The sequence below is a fragment of the Monodelphis domestica genome, chromosome 1 (genome assembly GCF_027887165.1).
Source record: "Monodelphis domestica isolate mMonDom1 chromosome 1, mMonDom1.pri, whole genome shotgun sequence".
In the NCBI taxonomy this organism is placed as follows: Eukaryota; Metazoa; Chordata; class Mammalia; order Didelphimorphia; family Didelphidae; genus Monodelphis; species Monodelphis domestica.
In genome coordinates this window covers 247,601,213-247,628,356 of record NC_077227.1, presented here as the reverse complement: position 1 = coordinate 247,628,356, position 27,144 = coordinate 247,601,213, and the positions used below count along the sequence as shown (strand labels likewise).

At 36.9% G+C, this 27,144-nt stretch overlaps 1 protein-coding gene and 1 non-coding gene across 3 annotated transcripts in view; both read left to right on the top strand.

The window, feature by feature from the left end:
* The window catches only part of TSHR (thyroid stimulating hormone receptor), a 161,822-nt gene that overhangs the window by 63,228 nt on the left and 71,450 nt on the right, over positions 1 to 27,144 (top strand). For both annotated transcript variants that reach the window (XM_007472702.3, XM_056810608.1), the window contains 2 exons: positions 7,873 to 7,944; positions 26,537 to 26,611. In XM_007472702.3, the coding sequence (XP_007472764.1) occupies positions 7,873 to 7,944; positions 26,537 to 26,611 (147 nt within the window). The remainder of the gene's footprint in view (positions 1 to 7,872; positions 7,945 to 26,536; positions 26,612 to 27,144) is intronic.
* LOC130456669 (U6 spliceosomal RNA) lies at positions 20,147 to 20,250 on the top strand. The gene has a single exon (XR_008915730.1). It is a non-coding gene; the product is annotated as a U6 spliceosomal RNA (small nuclear RNA).

Sequence of the window (27,144 nt, the reverse complement as noted above, 5' to 3'; positions counted from 1 at the left end):
GCTTAAAGACTATGAAACTATACTTTACCACTACACTATGAGATGTAGTTGGGAAAATAGCATGTGTGCCAATTTGGCAGGAATGTAGAGTATGTGAAGGGGAGTAATATGCAGGGGGTGTATGGGTTTGCAGGTAGTACTAGCCCCTTTAGTATAAGGGTTTGCTCATTTCTTTTGGGGGCTACTCAGACACCTTTAGTTTCTTTTTCACCCAACTCTCACCTGTGGCTTCAAGAAACTGAAGCATACACAGCATCACAGCTGGTAAAAACCATCTAGGTAAACAGGCTAAACTGGGTTGAGGGTAACCAACAGGCCTTAAACTCTGCAGTGAGTTCAAGGGGTTTCTAACCCAAGTATGTGAAGATTTCCCCAGATGGACTGTGTGAATAAGAACAGTTTGTTCCAGTGGCCATGAAGGCAGCTGAAGCAGGTCCTGGGAAATACTTAGAACTTGACCAGACATTGAAGAGGCCAAGGCCATCCACCACATCCTGGATCATAGCCAGGTATCCTGACTATTGTCTTGACCTTGGGTTTTGATGAATGGAAGAGAAAATGAGGCTGATGACTTTGTACAACTTTGCCTCTCAAATCCAATTCATATCAAGTTGTTATGCCATTGATCTTCTTTGAAATGAAGAATAAACAACAATATGCAATAATTCAGGAAAAGTAGGCTGGAACCAGTTTGTGGAGGAAATTCAGTTCCAAGCTATGGAGTTTAAATTTTATTCTGGAGGTAATAGGAAATTAGTGAAGGTTCTCAAGTAGAGAATTGACATGACAACTTGTGATTTAGAAAGCTAAATCGGATGACTTGAAAAGGAAACAATTGGAAGTCTGGAAAGTAATTATGAGGCCATTGCCTCATCCCAGTGAGATATGTGGAGGGATTCCCGATTTAGTTAAATCAGGACAACTCGGCAAGTGAAAGGATATTAGGAGTAAAGAAAAGGGAAAACTTAAGAGTAACTCTGAAACTGTAAATCTAGGTGCCTAGAAAGATGGTGGTACTCATATCAGAAATAGGAAAGTTTGGAAGAAAGATGAATTTAAAGGAAAAGATAATGAGTTTCATTCTGGACATGCCAAATGTAAGATATCTATGGAATATCCAATAGATCAGATCAGCAGGAAGTTGGTATGATAGGGCCAGTTCTCTAGAGAGAATAGGGATATAAATATATCAGATAATGGCAAGGAACATAGAGTTGTTTAGTTGAAAAGGAAAGCTTTTCCCTTTTACTCCCTCTTGTCTTGGAGCTACCATCTTAAGGATAGTCACTCTTTTCCAGCTCCTTTCAAATGTCCCTGGGGATGTGAGTTTTCCTCAGTCAATGCCTTCATTCTGCCCTTCAGGAGAATATGGGGCCCCTTGTAAACTGCCATTCGAAATGCAACAATAGAATATTTGCTTAAGTCCACTAAGGGAAGAAACTTCATGATACTATTTATCAGTTTTTAAAAATCTTGGTTTTTGAACCTCCAGCCCAGGAAACCCTCTAATAATTTGCAAAGGAGTTTCCCTTATACTTGATGGGCAGCTGATCATAACCTCCTTCTAAATTACTTTCAGGAAACAAAATACAGATCACTAATGCTTTGAATTAAGCCTGATCTTGATTTAATACCAGCTCCTAGATATTAGGTGAATAGCAGTGTAAATATAATAGCTTTAAAGAAATAGTGCTGGGGACATCTCAATGAATTGAAAGACAAATCCAGAGACAGGAGAGTTCAAATATGCCCTCAGACACTTCCTAGCTGTGTGACCCTGTGCCACAGGCGAGGTCAACCTTTACTCATGACTCCAGGGGTTCCCAACAGGTGGTGAATGATCAGTCAAAAAAATAACAAATGGAAGACAATTTAATCATTATGGCCATGGGACTGCTTTGCATCTGATAGCTAGCTGCTCTGCCATCCCCAGGCTTGGTGTTTATTTTTATACCTATTTTCTTGGCACACAGATACATTAGCTAACACACATGTCTAAATGGAGATAATTGGAAAAATGATACATTAACTTTTAATGAATCACTTGATTAACATTCAATATTCTTATATTGTGATTACTGATTCTTGACAGCATAAAGGTTCCACACAAGATAAATGATTTTGTCACAGGTGGCTTAATTTTCTCATTACCCTGTGAGAAGTTTTGAGCTTACAAACAATCAAGGAAACTTTCTTATTACTTATAATAAAATGGAATAATTAATCAGAAGTTCTTAAAAGACAATTCAACAATCGTACCATTGAGGTTGAGAGGTACTGGGGACACAATTCAAATTTAGACTGATCATTTTCAGGGTTTACTAGGAAGTTTCTGAGTTACTGGTTTGTGAAGTCGAGTCTCTGAGGCATTTTAAAGCTTGATGTAACTGTACGTCTTGTATGGGCCTTTATGATTGATTTGTGTATTGGCTTCATGAGAATAGGTTTCTGTGAATGGGAAAGTTTTGGCTTAGCCTGTAGCTGCAGTTTCACTGGGGATTATGTACCTAAGTAAAAGTTAACCCTTGATAGTCTTTTGGGGTTGAATCTGAGGGTCTGATCTTTTGGTGATGTTTTTGAGGGGATTAGGGTGCAGGTATTTTGCTCTTGCATTATTCCTTCTGAGACTAGGGGAATAATAATCATGTCAATTCCATAGGTAAGGGATGTTGATGAGAGAGGTCATGTAAGAGGGGCTGAATGGGCAGTCATGTTTTGCAAAGGGCTACTCTGTGGCCTCCTTAGCTACCACGTATGACCCTGTCAAGGTGTCATGGCCTAATGGCTCCCAGCAACCCTGAGCAAATCACTTAACCTACATTGCCTAGCCCTTTCCACTCTTATGCCTTGGAACCAATACACTGTATTGATTCTAAGTCAGAAGGTAAAGTTTAAAAAAAAGAAAGAACAAGAAATAGAGCTAAGCTTTGGAACAAATAGTGGGGATGGGAAGAAGAGAAATGAGTGTCGTGTCACTATAGTTTCTGCTAACAAAATAGTCATTTCTGAATTATCATTTTCTACTTAGCTTAGCCCCTTTGATTGGGCAACAGTGATGATGACAGCATTAGTAGCTCTGGCACTGATCCAACAGAACTCTCCTTCCCTCTATTTCTGTCTTCCTCCTTCTCTGTGACTGTCTCTATCTCTCAATTCCTCTTCAAAGTGTATTGCACTGCTCATTTCTTCCCAGTGATAAGATTCCATCTCCCCTTCCTTCTCTGATGAAGAGAGGAGACTTCTGTCTTGTTATTTCAGGGAGAGGCCCATTTCCAAGGGTATTAGGGACTTGATATCCACCAGCAGACACATTGTTCTCCAGTGCCCTAGATTTAGAAGTTGTATGGCAAGAGATGATTGAAACTATGACAGATAAAAATTACTAAGAGAATATACATAAAGAGAGATTTCAGGACAAAGTTTTGGGGTCCCCTAGGACAAGAGGGCAGAATATAGATGAAAGTCAAACTAAGGAGTGATTCATAGGGATTAGGTAAAGATTCTTCACATTGGTTGTGCCCCAAAGTCTCTGGATCTCTTCCCTCTTCCCCACCCAAGTCCACCAGCAACTGAGGGCACCTTCCCTGCCTCTTGTCTCAGGTATAAAAATTCCTAGTTAGTGGGGAGTGAGTGTGTGTGTGTTTGTTTTGGCAAACTCAAATTAAGTTACATACTTTTAAAAAAAATACTTTGGAAAACAAAGTATAAACATAATTAGAACTATAAGCTTCAAATAGTGTTGAAACTTTTCAATTTCAGTTCCAAATTCCATGCTAACTTTGCACCTCCTTCTACTCTTTCCTTCTTTATTTGGATATTAGGTTCTGGCCATCTGTGTTCATCATTATTATGCAAAGACTAAACTCAAACTTTGTCTAGGTAGTGAGAATTGCACTTTGGGGGCATTTTCATAATGAAACAAGTACCCTGGAAACTGATTATATATAGCTTTGCCAGCAGAATGGAGTATTGTCAATTGTCCAAATTAGCCACCAAGGCCTGACCCTAGAAAATGTTTGATCTCAACGAGTGGGAATATGGTCGCATCCAACCCTTCCTAGAATAGCCAATTACAAACTTGTTTCAAAAACAATCACACCACCCTTTTTATTTATTAATAGGTCAAGACTCCCTTATTATACCCCCCTCCCACCAAAGGTCTCTTTGTATTCCAAGTCTTGGCTCTTCAGGGAGCTTTTAGCCTAACAATGACAAAGACACTGATAAATGCTGAAAAGATCAAACTATTTTCATAATATGATTTCATTCTAATCCCTTTCTTTTAATTTTCATTTGAGTTTTATTTGTTGTTCATTCATTTCAGTCATATACAACTCTTCATGACCCCATCTGAGGTTTTCTTAGCAAAGATACTAGAGTGGTTTACCATTTTTTTCCCCAACATAGAGTCTTTAGAGTTTACCAATGCTCTGTGATGTAAACAGACTTGGCCAGTATCATAGAGATAGGATGTGTCAGTTACAATTTGAACACAGGTCTTTTAATACCAATACTGACTCTCCATTATGTCATGCTGCCATTGTAATTTATAGGAATGTAAATTACATAGTTTATACATAAATAATTGCATACATATTGGGAGTGAGTGCTTAATAATTTTTGGATGATGGGGGTACACAATCAAAAAAATTTGGAGACTACCAGTCTATTAAAAAGAACATTAGACTTGGAATCAGAATATCTGGTTTGAGTTGTGACTGTGCCATAAACTACTTTTGTGACAAAGGGCAATTCATATAACTTCTGTGTGCTTCACTTTTCTTACCTAAAATCTGAGGGTAATAGCTACTGATATTACCTACCTCAGAAGGCTATTATCAGAAAAGCACTTTGTAAATAGAAAATGTTATATATGAATATAATTTGTTATTGTTATCAATGGACTTCCCTTCAAGGTCAAATTTAGGAGCTACTCCATCCATGAAGCTTGTCCTGATTCCTCTCAGTTCATGGTAATCTTTCCTTAAATTAATCAGAATTCCCCCTTGATATTTTTCTCATTCACATTATAATTATTTGTTTGCCATGTTTTATATAAAAGGGAATTCTTAATCCCTTTCTTCTAATTTAACTGGGTCCTGGAGGTCCTTTTACCATAGAGATGTGTAAAGATATACCAGCCCACAGTGAATAGAAGTAGAAACCAGAGAGACAGGAAGTGAGGTAAGAAGGTATTATAAAAGGGGGGAGAGATTCAAGGACGAAGAGGGGCTTTTTGACCTTTTTTAAATTGGGAGGTCATTGGTTGTTGGTAGTAGGGGTTGGTTGGTGGTGGTGTGGGTTGGTGATTAGTTGGTGGTTGGGAGATAGATAGATAGATAGATAGATAGATAGATAGATTCCTCCTGGTGAGCTGAGCTGAAGGGTGATTAGCTGGATTTTCTCTAACAGCAGTTATAGGATAGCTAGTTAGGTATTAGGCAATTTCTTTCTCTACCTCTTTCCTATATTTCTCTCCTTTACTATATTCATTTCATTATATTCTTTTACTATCTCTATTTTAATTAAACTAAATTATTAATTGTTAAAAGCTGCTAGAAGTTTTCTCTGACTTAAAGGGATAATATTAATTTACAACTCTACTATATTCTCATTAAAACTTAAGTTATTAAAAGCTTCTCTCTTATTTTGTCAAAACTCCTAATTTTACCTTTACACTTATCTTCCCTATTAGATTTTAAGCTCCTTGAGGATAAAGATCTGATTTTACCTTTGTATCTTTATCATCTGGTATAATGCCTGTAGATGTGTACTTTCTCTCTTCCCCTCATCTCTCTATAGACATATATACACATGTGTATATATTTAATATAGACTATAGAGTACATCTATAGTATAAATATATTAGTATATATAGCAACCCCCCACAGGAGTCCTATAATATTTATCTGTGGGTAATAACCTGAGGTGGGGAGAGGAGGCTAAGGAAATGGGAGAATAATAATGACTCAAAGGCATAAGTAGAAACACATGGGGAGTAACGCTATCTCCAAGGAAATAAGAGGAACAAGAGAATAGGTGGGGAGTACCAACTCCTTGATACTCTATAGACAAGAGAGTCTGCTTTGGGGGCAACAATGTCGCTAGAAAAAGTGGGGAGTCTCGACTCCCTATAGGAGGCACTGGGGTGACAGCATCGCTATGAAAAAGATATAGTGAAGCAAGAGAGGTAAGAGGAGAGGAGGGAAGGAGAGAGAGAGTAAGAGTGAGTAAGAGTAAGACTGAGAGAGTCGAGGAGGAAGAGAGGGAGAGAGGAAGTGAAGGGGAGAGAGCTAGTTAGAGAGAGTTAGTAAGAGAACTTGTAAGAGAGAGTTTCGGCTAGTCCCCAGTATTTATTGAAGGTTTTTAGGAATGTGGATCAACGAATAACAGGGCATAGGTTTTAACATTGGTTGAATTGACAATGATGAGATCAAAGAGGTGGAGATTAATTCAACCCGCAATGGGAGGCATGACTATCAACGCCATAATTAAACGGGGCTTTGCTAATGAAAGTACTCCCAGCTGAGGCAGTGTGGCCACCAAGACCCGGCTCATGAATTTCCCCGTCCTTTGCTAGTGCTTCCGCCTGTCCCTTTCTATACAATGACCATCAAGAGGTCTGACCATGTGTCTGGTAATACAATATCAATACATCAATCATACTTCCCAGATGCCAACATGCCTGGTATGCTCTCTCTCTATGTATACATATATATAAATATAGTATATAAAGTACAAATATATAGCATATCTATAATATAAGGCCTATAGATGCTTGTTGAATTTGATCATTGAAAAATTGGTTTTTCAAATGGAACCTTTTTTTTCTTTTAATATGTTTCAGATTCCTCAGTTCCTTTTTTTAGGTTACATTTTTTTCCTTCCTTACTCCCACCCCTTCTTTCCCTAAGCAGGCAGGTAATATGATATAGGTTGTACATATGTTATCCCAAAATACATATTTCCATGTTCATCATGTTGTGAAACAACATTAATGGAAACAAAATTAACGGAGGAAATAAAGTGGAGTGATATGTTTCAATTTGCATTCAGATTCCATCTGTTCCTTCGATAGATATCGTTTTTTCATCATGAGCTCCTTGGAGCTGCCCTGCCTTCTTGCCTTGTTGATAACAGTTAAATCACTACCAGTTGATCATCATACATTATAGTTGTTACTAGGTACAACTTTCTCCTGGTTCTGTTCATTTCACTTTGTATCACTTCATTTTAGGTCTTTCCGGATTTTTTTTTTGTGGGTTCATTTGGTTTACCATTTCTTATGGCACAATAGTAGCCAATACAATTATATACCATAACTTGTTCAGTCATTCCCCAATTGAGAACATCCCCTCAAATGCCAAATCTTTGCTATCACGAAAAGAGCTGGTATCAATATTTTAGAATATATAATTTGTTTTCCTTTTTCCTTGCTCACCTTAGGAATCAAATGAAATAATAGGTGTGAAAACAGCTATTATTAGACAAGGGAGAATGTTTGAAGATTAATATTCTCTTAAAAGGTGCCTTATATGAAATGCTCTGTAGTGGGCACTATTTATACAAACATTTAGAGTGAATTGAGGTGGGTATGGAGTAAGCATGGCTGGAGTGCCTCATGAAATGATGATGAAAATGTTGCAGAATTCGCAAAGATAGGTCTTAGTAAATGACTTCATATCATATCAAGATGAGAGATAATAACAAAAGAAGATCCTCAGGTTTTTATTAATATTTTTGTAATTAGGGTCAGTGTTTGTAATATTCTATGCACGATGGCTTTATGACAGACTATTATGCTTAGTAAATATTTTGTGACAGAATTCAGTTGAATTAAAATTGTAACTGACTGGCTGTTTTCCTCCATAGGAAATTTACAGAGACTCATATGAAAACCATCCCCAGTGATGCATTTGCTAATCTGCCCAACATTTCCAGAATGTAAGTTATAATTTAACATTTAAGGAATAAGTTTACCATTTTAAAAGTTATATAAAATTCAAAGAAGTCATTTGTTACATAATGTACTCCCATGATTCCTAATGATTTAAGGTTGTGAAAATATGATATTTGTTTAACTTCATGTTCCCCTCTTTCCTTTTCTGAATAGAGATGTATGACAATTCTTAATGTTTTATTAAAGTTGTAATTAAAAATTTAACTTTGAAAATTAAAAATGAATTCAAATTCATTTAGTCCTTAAAATTTCATAACATCTCTTAAAATGAATAGAATTTTTCTGAACAAATAGAATAGAATAAAATTCTAGTGGCCAACAGCTGATTTTCAGGGGCCTCAGGATTTTCAGTAGAATAAACAGAGAACACTAAACTTGGACTCAGAAAACCTGATTCTACTCCATGCTTGAATAATAACTAATTGGATCGCTTTGAACAACTATTTAATCTTTCTGTGTCTTGTTTTCTTTTTAGTTATCAAATGAAGTTTAAAAAAGTTGCCCAACATACCTTTATAAATATTTTTTAAAATGTTCTAAGTGAACTGAAAATACTATACAAATCAAGGATAGCATGATCCTTTTAGTTCCCACTACCAAATGAATAGTTAATATCACAACACAAAGTTTTTAAGTAGGTTTTATTCCATCTAAAATTTGCTTGAACTCTGTTACTCGTAACCTCAATTCCATGGATCTATTATTTACCTATTCAGTTCCCATCATTCAAATGCTTTTCATACATTTACCTCCAAAAGAGATTTTCTATCTCTTTCATTCATCTCTCATATTTTAATCAACTCTTCCTCAAAATTTTGCTTAAAAAAAGCAAAATTTTAGCTTGCTAACTTTTAATGATATTCTGCAAAGTTCATTAGGTAATGAAATATTTCAAAGCTAATTATTTTGTTGGTGTGTGAGCATTCCTTCCACCTATGTACTATACACCATCCTACAACCAAAAAAATCCTTGTGGGAATGCTCAACCTGAAAACAAGTTTCTCTCACCACATTGGTCTTAAGATGAAAGACAGTATCCATCACTAGGCCTATACTTGATGTCTTTTCAATTTGGTAGGATCCACAGAGTTCTATTGGCATAGACTTTGAAAACTCAGGGTCTTTGACAGTTCACAGTGAGACATCAAAAGAATTTAGTGGAGGAAATATTGACCTGCAAAAAATGAATCAGTGTAACAGTAAGATATTGGGGCAGCTGGATGGCACAGTACCACAGGCCTGGAGTTTAGAAGACTTAAATTCCTAAATTCAAATCTGACTTCAGATACTTTCTAGTTGTGTGACCTTGAGCAAGTCTGTTTGCCTCAGTTTCCTCAGCTGTCAAATGAGATGGAAAAGGAAATAACTAACTCCAGTATCTTTGCCAAGAAAACTCCAACTGGGATCACAAAGAGTTGGACATAATCGAAAATGACTTAACAACAACAAAAACAGCAAGATACTTGAATCACATTTAATAATGAATTGACCTGGAGACCTGACTACTCTGCTTTATTCAACCCAATTCAAGGAGATTCAACTTTCCTGAACCTCAGATTCTTCCTCTGTAAAAACAAGGGATTTGGACTAGATAGTCTTGAAGTTCCTTTCAGTTTAGTCTATGATTCTATGATCTTAAGTCCTATGTGATAGCTGGGTAGCTCAGTGGATTGAGCACTAAACATGGAGTCAGAATGACCTTAGTTCAATCCAGTCTTAGACATTAGCTGTGTGACTCTGAACTAGTTTTAAAAATTAATTTTTTTAAGTTACATGTAGAAATAATTTTTGAAAATTGTTTTCTAACATTTTAAGATTCATATTTTCTCCCTTCCTCCATTTCCCCAAGGCAGTAAATAATCTGATATAGAATATACCAGTTTACTTTCAAATACATATGTCCACAGTGCTCGTGCCATGACAAGTGTGACAAGGAAATCACTTTAAAAGACTGATATATATTAATTTAAGGTCGCCAAGGAATTCAGCTATGTAATTCCTAAATGAAAACTCAAGTCAGCCGTCAACCTTTTATAGAGTTTAATTACAAACAGGAGGAAGAAAGGAATTAGAGATAGAGAGAGAAAGAGAGAGAGAGAGAGAAAGGGGAGAGAAAGGAATAGGGCTTAAATACCCCCTCTGTTTAGGCTGGGCCAAAAGGCCCAAGCCCTTAGATAGCTGGGGCAAAGAAAGGAGATCAGTCTCTATTACTCACGTGACCAAAATGGAGAAACAGTCTCCGGGGCCTCCACCTCCAGCTTCCTTCAGAGCAAGCTTCTCAGAGCACCTCTCCAACCACTCAGAGCCAAAACTCTCCAACCACCCACCAGTCCTCAGACCCCTCTCTCTTTAAGGAAACCATCCAAGTTCCCTCCCCTCAGTTCTCACATCTACCAATCACTGTCCATCATTTTCCCTGTGCCAATGGTGGCTCTAGCTTAACCCAGGACTGCCCAGAGGTCTGTGGCTTTGCACATGTCTGTTGGAGGTCATATTCTCAAATAATTAAATCTTGATCTTTTGCTACAGCCCTTCCTAAATCCTGTTACCCTGAGTAGGGTAGAGATTGGAATAATTAAATTTTGATCTATGCTGCAGCCCTTCCTCAATCCTGTTAGGACTGAGTAGGGTGGAGATTGATTCCAAGTATCTCCATTGTATCAATTCTAAAATCAATCATGACTCAAAGAAATTCCTGTTCTATGCTTAAGCATAGGTCAAAGTCCTTTCCATTTTTCAGCAAAAGGTTTCTGTCCTAAAGTAATCTTAAGTAGGGAGGAGAAGGAACCTCACATGCCAATGGGGTTCACATTCCAATAGCCAAGACCCACTATCAATAGGAAATTTTTCAAGTATGAAATTTCCCAATGGTGAAATTTCCAACATTTATAAGTCTAAGAAATTTTAAGGTTTACAATCCCCCCTGATGATCATTGGGAGACTAGTCTCCCCATTGATCATTTAACATAATCATTTTGTAGTTCTAAATTCACTTCTAACTAAAGATATACACAATATTCAATTTTCTAAGAGAAATTAGAATAGTGAGAGAGGAAAAAGAAAAGAAAAGAAAGCAAAACCAATGTTTGCTAGGCGCATTGACAGAAAGCCAAATTAGGGGCAGTCCCTTTTGGCATAAATGTGTACAGTTACAATAAATGTTCAATCAAAAGTTCAGTCCAATCAATCACATCCAAAGTTCATTCTTGATCTTCTTGATGAAGTGTAGGTTTTCAGCATCTTTCTGCAACAGTTCATTCTTTGGATATAAAAGTTTCAAGCTTCTTTCTTGAAGATCTTTTCTCAAACAGAATCAAAATCTTTGAATTTTTTTTTTATAAAAGTAAAATCTTAAATAAAATTCTTGGATTTTTATAAAAATACAATCTCAAACAAAAAAAAATTCAAAAATTCTTAGATTTTAAATTAAAATACAATCCCCCCTGAAGTAAGTATTTAAAAAAATATCAAGTTTAGCTCAGAATGCAATGTTCAGTTATGGGGGTGTATGTGTCAATTATCAAAAGAATAGAAAAATAATAAAAAACATAAGAAAAATTCAAAATAGGCCTTGTATAGGTCCAGTTTAAAGTAATTTCTATCCCACAAGTATGTAGGACAGAATGCAGTAATATTTCACTTAGCCATTTGTAGCCAAGACTACAGGAAGTTGCCATAATATAAGAAGAAAAGAATTAGAATTCTATTTTGATGGGGAAATGTCATTCCCTTGTCTGATTTTTTTTCCTCAGGGATATAGGGAGCCGGCATGATAGTCAAGCTTTGTACTTGTTTGAGTGCTTCGAAAAGAGTGTAGATACAAGGAAGTCCTACGACTTAAACATAAGTTAAGCGTCGCAATCTCGAGTCTCACTTTAATATTTCTTGTGTGCTCTATTGGCACTATTCAGGTTTAGTCTGTGCTCCTTGTTTTTATCCCTTTTCCTGGAATCAGACACAAACATTAATCACAGTCCTATAATATTTTATCAATAAATGGCAGGTTCCCATAGTTTAAAGCTTTTAGGCATATATTGATATTATAGCAAGAGTATATATATTAACTTGTATTACTGCAGGGAAAAATAATATTAATATTAATTATGTGTACCTTCAGTACAAAAAATGAGAAAAAAAAATCAAATATTCTGCTCAAAAAATAAAAGAAAAGAAATAAGAAAAATAAGAAAAAAATCAGTAATTCAATATATTCTTGAAAAAAAAACAGCATCCATTTGTCTATGGATTATTATCTCCAATTCATATGATAAGATAGAGTCACAATTCATATGATAGGATAGAGTCAATCAGTCTCAGCAGAAGATGCTTTCTTCACATGTGAACAGTGAATCCAAGAGTCTCTTTCTCCAATCTTTATAGATGTTGGAGTAGTTAATAATATTTGGAATGGTCCTTCCCATGAAGGTTCAGTTGCTCCAGTTCGCTTGAAATTCTTGATATAAACTTTATCTCCTGGGTTCAGGTCATGCAGAGAAAAGTCTAATGGTCCGGCTTGTACTGAAGCTCCAGATTCATGAAGTTCACGTAGTTTGTGCTGTAACTCCTGTATATAGGAAGCAATAGTAATATCTCCCCCTAATAGCGATATATAAGCCGGGGAGAAAGGCTTAACCTGTATAGGCGGATGTCCAAAAAGCATCTCAAATGGTGAAATATGTAAGTCTCCTCTAGGCCTGCTTCTAAGATAAAATAGGGCCAGAGGGAGAATTTCAGGCCATTTTAAATGGGTCTCAGTGCATAATTTGCCAATCATAGTCTTAAGTTCTTTATTCATCCTCTCCACTTGGCCTGAGCTCTGGGGGTGATATGGAACATGGAATTTGGGAGTTATCCCCAAGCAAGAATATATTTGGTTTAAGACAGAATCGGTAAAATGACTCCCTCTATCGGAGTCAATACGTGCTGGCAGGCCAAAACGAGGAATAATTTCCTTTAAAAGTATCTTTGCAACAAAATCTGCTGTGGCTCGGGTCGTAGGAAATGCTTCCGGCCATCTGGTTAGTTGATCTACAATTACTAGACAAAATTTATAATGTCCAGCCTTTGGCATCGTTATGAAATCTATCTGTAGATGTTCAAAAGGTTTGTAAGCCAGAGGACGTCCCCCAAAGGCTTTTCCATGAAAGGCATGTTGGTTATATGCCTGGCAGATAGGGCAGGCTGAACATACTTTAGAGGCTATAGTAGTTATACTAGGGGCTATCCATACTCTCTTGACAGAGTCCACGATGCCCTGGGTGCCAAAATGACCATTTTTATGAATAGATTGGCAAATTTGGTTATAGAAACTTCTAGGGAGCAGGGGTTTTCCTTCAGACGACACCCATATTCCATTAATCTGTTTTGCTTTAAAGTTTTGTTTCCATTTTTCCACTTCCTTTTCATTATAGGAAAGTGATAAATTTAAATTATCAGTGGTTGTTAATGTTAAAATTAATCCAGGTCCTTGTATGGCTGCTAGTTTTGCAGCTGCATCTGCTCGGTCATTTCCTCTAGAGACAGGGTCAGAGCCACCTGTATGGGCAGAGCAATGAACTACAGCTAGGGCTTTAGTCAGTTTGAGAGCAGAAAGAACTTCATTAATAATTTCTGCATTAGCTATGGATTTTCCAGCTGAGGTTAAAAATCCTCTCTGGAGCCATAGCATCCCGACTGAGTGACAAATGCCAAAAGCATATCTAGAATCCGTATAAATTGTTGCCTTTTTATCCTTGGCAATTATACAAGCTTGTTTTAGAGCTATGAGTTCTGCTCCTTGAGCGCTAATGTTAGAAGGTAGTGAAGCTGACCATTCAGTGGCAAATTCTGAGACTACGGCAGCTCCAGTGTAACATATGCCATCCCTCATAAAAGAGGAACCATCGGTAAATAAAATCAGATCTGCATTGTCTAAGGGAGTGTCCAAGAGATTATCTCGAGGCTTTTCTGCCATGGACACTAATGTTTCACAGTTATGTAATGGTTCTCCTGAAGTAGGTAAATCTGGAAGCAAGGTGGCAGGGTTAAGAGTTGAACAGCGTTTCAAGGTAATATTTTCACTATTTAATAAGGTTATTTCATACCTTGTAATTCTCTGATCTGAGAATGCCTGTGTTCTATGTTTTATCAATAATGCTTCTATCTCATGTGGGCACATTATTGTTAATGGACATCCCAATACTAAATCAACGGTTTTTGTTACTAGTAAGGCTGTAGCAGCTACTCCTCTAAGGCATGGTGGTGCTCCTGCTGCTATTGGGTCTAGTTGGGCAGAATAATAAGCAATTGGGCGCTGAGAAGGTCCCAAAGTCTGAGTTAACACACCAGAGGCTACTCCTCTTCGCTCATGCACATATAAAGTAAATGGCTTGTTGTAATCTGGGATGCCTAGAGCAGGGGCAGACATGATAGCCTTTTTTAGATCTGATAGAGCTGACAAGTGTTCAGGCTCTAATTTGAGGGGTTCAGGAACCGAATCCTTTGTTAATGCTATAAGGGATTTAGTGATTTCCCCATAGCAAGGAATCCATTGTCTACAAAACCCTGTTGCTCCTAAAATTGCTCTCAGCTGTTTCTTAGTGGTAGGAGCACTCTATTTTTGAATATTCTCAATTCGTTTTGGAGAAATATAACGAGCACCCACAGTCAAGATGAATCCCAAATATTCTACTTTTTGGAGACACCATTGAACTTTATCCTTAGAGATTTTATGTCCTCTTTTGTGCAATTCCAAAAGAAGGTGTTTGCTATCTTCTTGACATGTTTTTGCATCTGTTGAAGCCAAGAGTAGATCATCTACATATTTGATTAATTTGCTATTTTTAAATGTTATATTGTCTGTGTCTTGGCTCAAAATTTGCTCAAATAAGCTCGGACTTTCGACATAACCCTGTGGCAGCCGACACCAAGTATATTGTGAGCCCTTCCAGGTGAAAGCCAAAATATGCCTGGAGTTCTCATGTATAGGTATGGAGAAGAAAGCTGAACACAAGTCTACTACTGTAAAGTATGTAGCTGTGCTAGGAATAGATGAAATAATAGTATGTATGTTAGAAACTACGGAGTGTCTCTTTATAACGTGATTATTCACTGCCCTTAGATCCTGTACGAATCTATAGAGGTGCTTGCCATCGGGCCCTCTTTTTGGTTTTTTAATTGGCAGGAGGGGCGTGTCGTATTCAGATTTGCAAGGGATTATTATTCCCTGTTCTATTAATGAGTTAATAACTGGTGTAATACCCTCAATTGCCTCCTTTGAGAGGGGATACTGAGGGATAGAAGGAGGTGGGCTAGATTTAGTTTTTATCTGCACAGGAACAGCAGATTTAAGTAAGCCTACATCAGAAGAAGATGTGGCCCAAAGAGATTCCGGTATATCTTTAGGTATTTCAAAAGTGGAAGGCTCTTTTGCCTCCTGGTTTTCCGAGAGAAGTACAGGGAGTAAATTTAAAGATTCCTCTGGTACTTCTAATGATAATGAGCCATCTGGGGAGCAGGTTATTGTGGCTCTGAGTTTGCATAGAAGGTCCCTCCCCAGCAAATTTAAAGGGGAGTCATGCATCAAAAGGAAGGAGTGTTGTACCTCTAGGGGTCCTACAGACACCATTCTAGGAGGAAGTCTTTTAACTCTTTGGGTTATTCCTGATACTCTCATTACATTCTCTGAGCCAACAGAATAACATTGCAAATCAGGTGTTCTCTTTAATACAGACCAGGAAGCTCCAGTGTCTAATAGACAATCATAATAGGTGTTACCCACCTTTAAGGTAACATGGGGTTCATTAGTATGGGGGGGGCAGTGGATAGGGACAACGGATAGTAGGACATAAGGTCCGGGAAATCAAAGGTTGTATCCTCTGATTCCTGTGCCCCAGCCCCACCCCCCCGGACACCATCATTGTGTTTGGGATATTCCTTGGGCACCCCCCTGAAGGGCACCTCTCTGAGGGTCATTAGTACCTCGAATATTTTTTGGACGAGCGCCATTTCTCATATATTGTTGTTGTTCATTAACATTATAATTTTCTTCAATTGGAGCATTGTCATTATTTTCCCAATTCCTATTTCTATAATTCTGGTTTCTAAAGTTCTTATTTCTATATTCATTATAGTTATTTCCATAGTCATTATTATAATTTCTAGAATTCTGGTTTCTATAACCATTATCATCATTTCTATAGTTATTATTTCTAAAGCTATTATTAAACTGTGTATTCCTTCCAATCATCTTAAGAAAGGTTCTACATTCCATCATTTTGTGGCCCTTCTTCTCACAGAAGTGGCAAGTAATGGATTGATAATTGGATTTCTGGAGAGGGGCAATTGTCGTTGGTTCATTATCATGCCCATTTTCTAATTTAGTTATCCTATCTATTAAATATCTTATTTTTTTCTTCATTTCCTCCATGTCATCATTATTTTCTTCCTCCTTTTCTTTGTTTCCCTTTAAAACATATATAGCTGTTTTTCGCAATTCTTCAAGGTCCATATCTGACCATCTTGGGCATTGCATTCTAAAATAATTCTTAATTGCTTTGCAAGAGTTATTTACAAAGATCCTTCTAACTTGTCTTAAGCTACTCTCTTTAGTTAGGTCCCAATCTAAGTATCTGTCCCCAAACTCGATTATTCTATCCATGAATCTGGAGGGTGTTTCTTCCTCCTTTTGCTTAATATTTTCAAGTTCCATCCACTTATCTGTACTGTCTGCACATTCCTTCATTGCCGTGAGGATGGCCTCTCTACAAGGGTGTAGTTGTAGATAATCCTCAGGATTGTTATAGTCCCATTTGGGATCCTGAGATGGCCAATGTGCTGCATTACACCCCCGGGTTTTGTTGACATGAGCAATTATTTTATTTTTTTCACGTTCAGTTAAAAAAGCCTGTAGCAAGTTTTTAACGTCCTTGTAAGACAGATTATACTGAAAAAATATGTCTCCCATCTTTTTTGTTACTAGAAAAAGATCTTGTTCATATGTGGGGATATTTCGTGTAAATTCATTTATTTCTTGGGGATTAAATTCAGTCAAGATTTGCACTACATGAGAGAAGCAGTCTGTTAACTGGGCTATAGGGAAGGTGTTTTCCATCTCTATTTCAGGGAAGGAAATTTCCTCATTCAAAGGTTCAGAAACAGGTCTGTTTCTGGTAGAGTGGGTGTTTGCCAATTGATCCTGTAAGAAACATTTTAGATCTTCTAATTGGGCTCGCATTTTATCCTCAATTTTTTCTATTTTATCCTCAATATTTTCTATTTTATCCTCAATATTTTCTATTTTATCCTCAATACTTTCTATTTTATCCTCAATATTTTCTATTTTAGCATCTCTAAATATAGTATTGAGGAGTACAAAAATGACAGTACCTATTAATATAAAAATTTGGAGGTATCCTGCATTCCTCAATGCCCCTAATTCTTCAGCTGCCATATAAATGTCAAAGAATGTAGTACTCATTTATATATATATATATATATATATATATATATATATATATATATATAGTAATTATTCCTCTAACAGTCTTCACAAAACACGTGGGGAGCAGGGCAAAGCAACAAACTTTCCACTGGGTTGTTTTTTTCTAATCTAGGAAGTTATTCCTTAAGGGAAAGGATATTTAGAAACAGCTCTTCCAGCCAGGACTTTAGGGTCCTGTTGCTGAGATTTAAAACAGCTTAATTTAAGGAGAAAAAAAGGTATTTTACTCACCCGTTCTTGCAGCTGTAAATTTGAAGTCAAGTTAAAAAAAAACAAAACAAAACTGACTGATATGCAAGTAATAAAGCAAAAAAAAATAAAGGAAAGAGATTTCACAGAAATATTTTGAGGATTTTCTCCCCAAATTAGTGGTCAGCCATAAACTGTGATAATTAAAATGTTTGGGAGCAAGGGAAATATATATATTAATTATGACCACTGAAATATGTTTTCTACTGTGTCTTGGTTTTATATAAATATAAGATGGTTGTCAGGGAATATATTTCCAATTTATGAATATGCCCAAGCCAACTGGGTTTTATAGAGAAATTTAATTTATAATACACTGATTAATCAATAGAAAAAGAGAGGAAGTAAGAAAGGAATAAGAATAAATAAATCAGTCAGTTGGTTTTATCACTCACCCAAGATCTCTCTAGGTAAGGCTTCTCATGCCAACCTCAGGCTCCACCTTCAAGAGAGCCTCCTTTCAAGAAATGTTTCCAGAGAATTCTCCTCCTTCAGAGCCAGGCTTCTCTCCTGGTCCTCCCACAGAGCAACCTCCTCAGTCCTCCTTCAGAGCCACCTCGCTCAGAGCAAAACCTCCTCAACCACCCCCCTGTCCTCAGACCCTGCTATCTTTAAGGAAAACATCCAAGTTCCTTCCCCTCAGTTCTCACATCTACCAATCACTGTCCATGTCTTCCCTGTGCCAATGGTGGCTCTACCTTAACCCAGGACCACCCAGAGGTCTGTGGCTTTGCACATGTATGTTGAAGGTCATATTCTCAAATAATTAAATCTTGATCTATGCTGCAGCCCTTCCTAAATCCTGTTAGGACTGAGTGGGGTGGGAATTGTATTTTCCAAGACCTGGTTCTGTCATTCCAATTATCTCTATTGTATCAATTCTAAAATCAATCATGACTCAAAGAACTTCCTGTTCTATGCTTAAGCATAGGTCAAAGCCCTTTCCATTGTTCAGCAAAAGGTTGCTGTCCTAAAGTAATCTTAAGTAGGGAGGAGAAGGAACCTCCCATGCCAATGGGGTTCACATTTTTCCAAGTATGAAATTTCCCAATGGTGAAATTTCCAACATTTGTAAGTCTAAGAAATTTTAAGGTTTACAGGGGGCACTGAGAGGATAAATAATTTGCTTGAGTAATATAGCTAGGATACTTCAAATCAGAATTTGAACCCAGGTCTTCCTAATTCTCTATCCACTATGCAACACTTCCTCTAATGATATTTCAGAAAAAGAATATGAAGGATGGGGGTAAAAAGCTGATTCTTTTCCTTTTTAAAGGGATTAATATTAGAATCTCCCACTTCTTCCTAATTTTAAGGAAGAATAAATTATTTGGAATTCTCCACTCTAAACTATGATAGGTATATATTTAGTCCCTTGTCTCTTTACTAGGCAACCAGTATGAGGGACAACCAACCAACCAAAAAGCTACAAATTTCCTGTAGGAGCTATTAATCAATCAATGAAAAAGCACTTATTGTGCCCTTATTATGTGCCAGGTTTTTATGTTAAGTACTTAGAATGGTCATTACTCTCCAAGAGCTAACATTCTAATGGGAGACATGTAAATAACTAGATTTACATAAGACCATACAAGGGGAAAGCAATAGCAATTGGAGGAACCAAGAAAGGTTTCCTGCTGAAGATGAAATTTGAGACTTAAAGGAAGCCAGAGAAATAAAGAGAGGTGAGAAAGGAGAGCATTCTAGGCATAGGAGGAGGGAAAAGGAGGAACATTCAATGTAAAGGCACAGAGAGATATAGCTGAATCAAAGAAGGTGACAAGGAATAACACGTAAGAAGCTTGGAAATATAGGAAGGGGACAAGTTATATATACTGAGTGTGGCATGTCAAAGAGAGGGCATTATATTTGATCCTAAAGGAAATAGGGATTGACTAGAGCCTGAGATGCCTAGAGGACACCCAGTACCAAATAACCAAAAGGCAGTTGGCAATGTAGAATTGGAGCTCAGGAGAGAAACTAGAGTTAGATAACTAAAGCTGAGAAATAACTGCTTGGTGATCTCACCAGAGCAGATGAGACCAACAAGAGCAACTAGTATTTATTATACTGGTACTGGTTCTCTAATTTTTTAGGAATGTGAAGTTTCATTTTTGTTGGTCTTATTTGTTTGTTTTTGCTATCCCTACCCACAATGATTTTGACAATCATAGGTTAAAAGATTAGAGTTAGAAGAAATTCTTATGTTCATCTCGTCCAACTTCTTTAATTTTACAGATTTTTAAAAAATGAATCCTAAAGAGTGATAAAATTTAATTGCTTAAATTCAGAGAGTAAATGAATAGTGTAAAATGATAGAATTGAAATTTGAACTTAGGGTCTCTGATTCCAAATGTAGCATTCTTTGTACTCCATCAGGATGCCAGACAAGATGGTTTAGTTGTGATAGGTTAGAGCTAAAGATACATTTTTACCTTTTAAAAAGAAACTGGCACTTGCTTTGGCAGCACATATATTAAAAGTGGAATGATCCAGAGAAGATTAGAATGGCCCCTGCTCAAAGATGCCATGCAACTTGTGGCTGCTTGAAGCCACCAATGAATATATTCGTGAGTGGACACCTGAGAAGGAAAGTTAGAAACCGAGGGAAAATGGGTGAAGGGGACAGAGAGAGAGGGAACACAATAAAGGAGGAAAGACTCATAGAGAAAGAGTTCAATAACATGGGCTCCAGCATGTGTGCTCCTCTGATGGTGGAAGAGAGAGGAACATAATAAAGACTCAGACACAAGAGAATAATAGCAAAGAAGTAGGCTATAGATGGAGCACAGCTCTAACAGTGGGTTGTGAAGAGCTGGGTGGAAAGGGCTTTCTCATGTTCCGCCATACTCATTTTTATTGGGGTTACAAAAAGGAAGGGGGAAGGGACAAAGGTGGTGAGGTAGTCATCACAAGATACCAACTGCCAATCCTAAGACAATATAAATAGAACCTTAACCAAGTCAAATTCCTAGCCCTTCCCTGAGGCTACACTCCTATCTTGGTACATTTTTTTTTTACCAACAATTGATAAGCATAGCTATCAGACAAACTCATATGCCTTAGGCCACATGAACTCCTGATTTGGAAAATAGTATGACATTTAACTCAAGGATACAGAAATCAATCATAAGAAATATCTTGAGTCAGCTTTTTGAGCACCCTTAAAATATTATCAAGATTAATATATGCTTGGACTGCTACACAATTTCATGAAGCATTCTTTGCTTAAGGAAAGGGGGTAGCCAGGTAGCCTAGTGGAGACAGCACCAGGCCTGGAGTCAGGAGAAATTGGGTTCAAATCTGGCCTCAGATGCTTCCTAACTATTTGACACAGGATTAACTCCAATTGCCTAGTCCTTGCTGATCTTCTGTCTTAGAACAGATAATGTTGTAGGGTTCAGAGTATGAACCCTTGGAGTTTGAGAAAGATACCTTTTCCAAAAATGTAAGACTCCAAAACGTAGCTTAAGAATAAAGAGAAATTTATTAATTTGGAAAGTAATGTTGAATTTGGCCAGGAGACAGCATAGGTAGAAGCCTGCCTCCTAGGTGGAACAGCATGGGTGGAAGAGCTGCTCCTCAAGAGGACAGCAAGACAGCATGAGTGGAGCAACCTGGAGGGTTGCTCCCAGAATGCCTCAATTCTGGGGGTTTTATAATCTTTTACAGCAGTGAGGTAAGGGTGAAGGGGTTGGGGAGGAGGTTTGCTTGAAGGCAGGGAGTGGGTCTCATGATTTGGAGGACAGATGGATGAGGTGTGTCACTTTGTCCATCTCAAATCAAAGGGACAATCAAAGGAGGGTAATCCTCTCAGGGTCAGATATTTTGGAAGTCAGAGGATATAAGGGAGCAAAGAAATTTCCCTGATAATAGTTTGCCTGAGTTTCTGGGGGTACAATGCCCATGCCAATACTAAGATAGAAAGTAAGGGAAGAAAAAGAAGGAGGAAGAGGAGATGATGATGATGATGACTACTTGTATTTTTTTTTTTACCCCATAGAGGTAGTAGAGAGAGATCCATCTTTGAAGTTGGGAAGACTTTGCCACAAATCCTGTTCCTGATATATAAAGAATGTGTGTCCCTGAGCAAAGTCATTTAGCCCTGGATAATTCTCTCAAATATGTCATTCTACATTTGTCAAGCGAATTTCTTCACTGGGAGCTCCCTATTCCAAATAAATTATGGCTCTAGTCTAAAATAAACAAAACAACTCAACAACTTAGATGTATTTATACACAGTAAAACTACATTTTTAAAAATATCTCTTCTTTCCTCCCTGCCTCTGCCCTTACTTCCTATATTAGAGACATGATGTTTAATTCTAAAACACTTTATGATGTTGTCATCCCATCCACAAAGGATTCAGGTCATGAGACTCTTGGTAAATAAAAGGATAATAATTTAAAGTATAGGCAAGGAGGCAGTTGGGTGACTCAGTAGCTTGAGAGCCAGGCCTAGAGATGGGGGTCCTAGTTCAAATCGGGTCTCAGATACTTCCCAGTTGTGTGAACCTGGGCAAGTCACTTAACTTCCATTGCCTAGCCCTTACTATTCTGCCTTAGTACCAATACACAGTGTTAATTCTAAGACAGAAGGTAAGGGCTTAAAAAAAAATAAAGCATAGGCAATTTAAAAAGGAAATGAGAACAAGAATAAGTAATAAGCAGTATGAAAATATTCAAAACCAGACAACTAATATCACTTATAAAGAATTTATCTTTGAAACTGCTTTTAAGACAAGTCAAATTCCAGCTGCCCCACCATTTGCTAGGGGCCACATTTACAGAATGCCATAGATACTCCTCTCAATAGAAAATAATCATCTAAGAGTAGGATGATTTCAGAAAAAGCTAGAAAGATCTGCATGAACTAATGCACAGTGAAATAAGCAGAACCAGAAGAACATTGTACATTATAACAGCAATCATGTACAATGATCAACCATGGGAACTTGGCTACTCTCAGAAATACAATGATCTGGGATAACCCTGAAAGACTTATGATGGGGAATGCTATCCACCTCTAGAGAAAGAACTGTTGGAGTTGGATAGATGCAGATCAAAGCATACTATCTTTCACATAAATATATTTATGGTTTTATTTTGGAGTTTTGGTTCTGTATGAGTGTGCTCTTACATCAGTGATCAATATAGAAGTGTATTTTATATGGTAATACATGTATGGCCCAGATCAAAGTGCTTATAACATCTCCAAGTCGGGGGAGGGGAGGAAGGGAAGGAAACTATTTGGTTCTTAAATTTTTGGTAAATGTATGCTTAAAATTATTATTATGTGTAACTGGGAAAATGAAATATCTTTGAATTAAAAAAAAAGAAAAGAATCATCTGATTGTTGCATAAGTCATTTCCATTGCAGAAGGGAATTTGAATTATTATTAACTTTCATTTTCTTGAGAAGATAATTTGGATATTTATTCCCTACTACTAAAAAACTTGAGAGAAATTTTTACTTTTATTGGTCTTTTTTGAAGTGTGCTTTAAAGAGATTCTGTACTCTACTTGAAGAGGGCTATAAATTAGATCTCTTGGTAAGTTCCTCAGGAAGTCATTTCATTTTTCTGTCTCAATTTCCCACCTGTAAAATGAAGGAGTTAAAACTCAATGCTTCTAAGGCATCTCCCAGTTCCATATATTATTCTCTGATCTTGAATCAAGAAGAAATGATTGCAGAGTTTGTAACCAGTCCCACTTGTATAATTAGTGCTTTCAGTACTTTGATTTTTCTTTTCCCTCATTTTAGTCTTTTTCTTAAGTTCACTCTATCAGACTGACACAATGTTATGATTGCTGTTGTTGTTAGTCTGAAGATCTCCCAATAAGGAAATGTCACAAACAATATACATTGACAATTGTCCTGCAACTTCTAGACTTAGAGAGTTGGCCAGGGTACTGGTTGAGTGATTTTCCTAGTCACAAAACCAGTATGTATCAAAGGTGGGACTTGATCCCCAGATCATCCTTATCTCAACACCATATCTCCATCCCCTAGGATTCACTGCCTCTTTTTTTCTTTATTTTATTCCAAGGACAAATTTACACATAAATTTTTCAAGGTTACATGATTCTTCTTGTTTCTCTTCCCTCTTCCTTCTCCCTTCCCAGAGTTGACAAGCAATTCAATTGTATTATCACTCAAAACCTGTTTCCTTATTATTCATTTTTAGAAGAGAATAATCTTTTTAAGACTAAAGCCTTAAATCATATACCCAAATAAATAAGTGATAAATCATATGTTTTCTTTTGCATTTCTACTCCAACAGTTCTTTCTCTAGATGTGAATAGCATTCCTTTTCAAAAATCCCTCAGAATTGTTCTGGATCATTATATTATTATTAGTAACAAAGTATTTGATCGTCCTACAATGTTTCAGTTACTGTATATAATGCTCTCCTGGTTCTGCTTATTTCACTCCACATTGGTTCATGTACATCTTTCCAGTTTTAAAGAAACCATCCAGTTCATCATTCCTTATAGCACAATAGTATTTCATCACCATCATATATTACCATTTGTTCAGCCATTTGCCAATTGATGGACACCCCCTCATTTTCCTTTTTTTTTTGCCACCACAAAGAGCAAGGCTATGAATATTTTTGAACAGGTCCATCCTCATTTTTTCACTGCCTCTTTAAAAAAATTATAACCATTATTTTTATTTCCTTTTCTAAAATTTCCTACTTTTTATTGTGATGATTTTGAGAGGGAGTGCATTGAGGAAGTCCAGATGTATGATTTCATTGGTGTAGATTTTTTGTTGTTCAGTTGTTTCAGTTGAGACTGTCTCTTCATGACCCCATTTAGGATTTTCTTGATGAAGATGCTGGAATGGTTTGCCATACATTTTATATAAGAGGAAACTGAGGCAAATAGGTCTAAATGACTTGCCCCCGGTCACAAGCTAGCATCACACAGCTAGTTAGAGACTGGATTTGAACTCAGAAGATGAATCTTCCTAACTCCGGACCCAACCTTCTATCCATTGTATCTCCTAGCTGCTGGTACAGGCATAAAACCCACTCCCATTGATGCTGTTTAACTATTTATTAGTAATTTAGAGTCTTAGAGAATTTCTGGAATGGCACTGAGAAGTTAAATGACTAATTTGGAGAAGTACAGCTGGTATGTGTCAGAAGCATGTTTTAAACCTAGATCTCCCTGACTTTAAGTCAGTCTTCCCTCCATCAATAATATTAGCTAGCATTTATTATAGCTTTTTAAGGCTCACAAAATGCTTTACAAATATTACCTGACTTTATCCTTCTCACAAAAATGAGAAGATGTTATAATTATCCCCAACTTACAGATGAAGAAACTGAGGATGAGAGAGGTTAAGTAACTTGCCTAGGGCCACAAAGCTAGTAAGTGTCTAAGACTAGATTTGAATTCATATCCTGCTCTATTACTGTTTCCAGGACCAGAGCTCCATTTACTGTACTACTTAGCTGCCTCACATATTCTTTAATGATATTCAATTTAGTTGAAAACCATTCTAAATTACTGTGGCCAAAAATGAATTCATTATCCCAGTGGCCAATTTTCTAGTGATAATGGAAATTTTCTGAATTGTTACAATCAGAATCATTTCAAGAGAAAGATTTTTGGTAAGAATATCAGTTTATTGATTAGGATAGCATTATAACCAATAAAGTAACAGGTTATTGGCCCTATCCATGGTCAAACACCCCAATGGTCATCAAAGCAGGTCTATAAATAGTTTTAGGAGCTCATTATTCAGTCCCTCTCTTGGACAACCCAAAACATCTATAATTCATAAATAACTAATTAAGGTGGTCGATCAAACTGTCAGCCCTTCTCCAAACCAATAGATGAGACAGAGATCCCTAGGGTACACAGAAATGAATCATTGTAAAATATTTCTGTTAGACAGACTTTGGAAAAGGAACTTATTCTTAAAGACAAAGAAAATACAAAAATCTGTAGCCTGCATGGTGCCTGAGGTCCAAGACTTCAATTCAGTAATTCTCTCTAATATACAAGGATTGGGGTTTTCTATTCCAGGCCCCTTAATTAATTAAGCAATAATTAAATTATTAAAATTAAATTAAAGAATATACTATATGAAAAATAAATTCTCACAGAACTTTGATAGGCTAGTTCTAAGTGAACAGTGCTCACAAAGCCGGCACTTAGAGGACTCACTAGAACTTATATACCTTTCTCAGAAGGATATGATGGATATACAACTGAAAGATAACAACAAGCATTTATCAGAGACCACCTGTGTACAGAGCACTATGCTTGGGACTAGAGATTTGTTTTTGTTCTTCAGTCATGTCTGACTCTTTGTGACTCCTTGGACTATACTGTCTGTGGAGTTTTCTTGGCACCTAGGTTATTGGAGTGGTTGGTCATCTCCTTCTCCAATAGATTGATGCAAACTGAGGGGAAAAAAAACTAAAGGAGATGCAAAATTAAATAAGACCTGTTTCCTGCCTTCAGGCAATTTTTACTTTCTGGAAGAGGGACATACACTAATACAGATAACTATAATACACAAAAGTCATTACATAAGTGGGGATTTAAAAAATTCTATTTTGCTTTCAAATCCATATTCTTTCCCACCCTCCCCAATGAGAAATGAAGAATATTTTAGAACATTTTACAGCAAAGTACTATGTGAAACTTTGGTAAAAGATCTTGGCATGAAAAATATGTTACTAGAAAAATATATGTATCTTATTTTAAAGTAGTTCTGTTATATTATCTGGAGTTCTTAGCTCATAGGCTACCTAGAAATTAATGGTACGTTTGTACTTTAAAACTATTAATTTCTCTTTTTCTTTTATTTCTGTGATGTTTAGCTACTTATCCATAGATGTAACTCTACAAAGACTGGAGGCCCATTCATTCTACAATTTGAGTAAAATGACTCATATGTAAGTATAACAAAACTGGCTACACAGAGACAAGTCATATCTTTGAATACTTAATAGGGATAATGTCCCAAATTATGGTGAACATCATTAATCTCTACTGTTTGTCAAAGTTGAATTTTTTTTTTTGGTGTCTATTATAGACACCTGCATATGTGTGTGTGTGTGTGTGTGTGTGTGTGTGTACACATACACATCTATGTGTATTTATTCATCTAAGTGTGTCTGAGGCCAAATTGATCCACAACTAAGATGGAAGTCTACACACACCCACACACATAGACCTCCATCATGGTTTTGGGTCATTTTGTCCCAATGATGTCTTATTTCCATAACGGAATTAAATACTTTTTGATATTTCCAGATTCTCTGACTTCATAGGTGACAGGGCAAAACCTATCCATAGTTAGAAGGTCTTCATGAGTTGCCAATTGCCAATAAATGAATTCTTCATCTGGTAGAGAACCAAATGGCAATGTGCCTCTGAACTTCACTAGGCTGGTGCTCTGGTGCCAGACTTTACTTGTAGACCTACA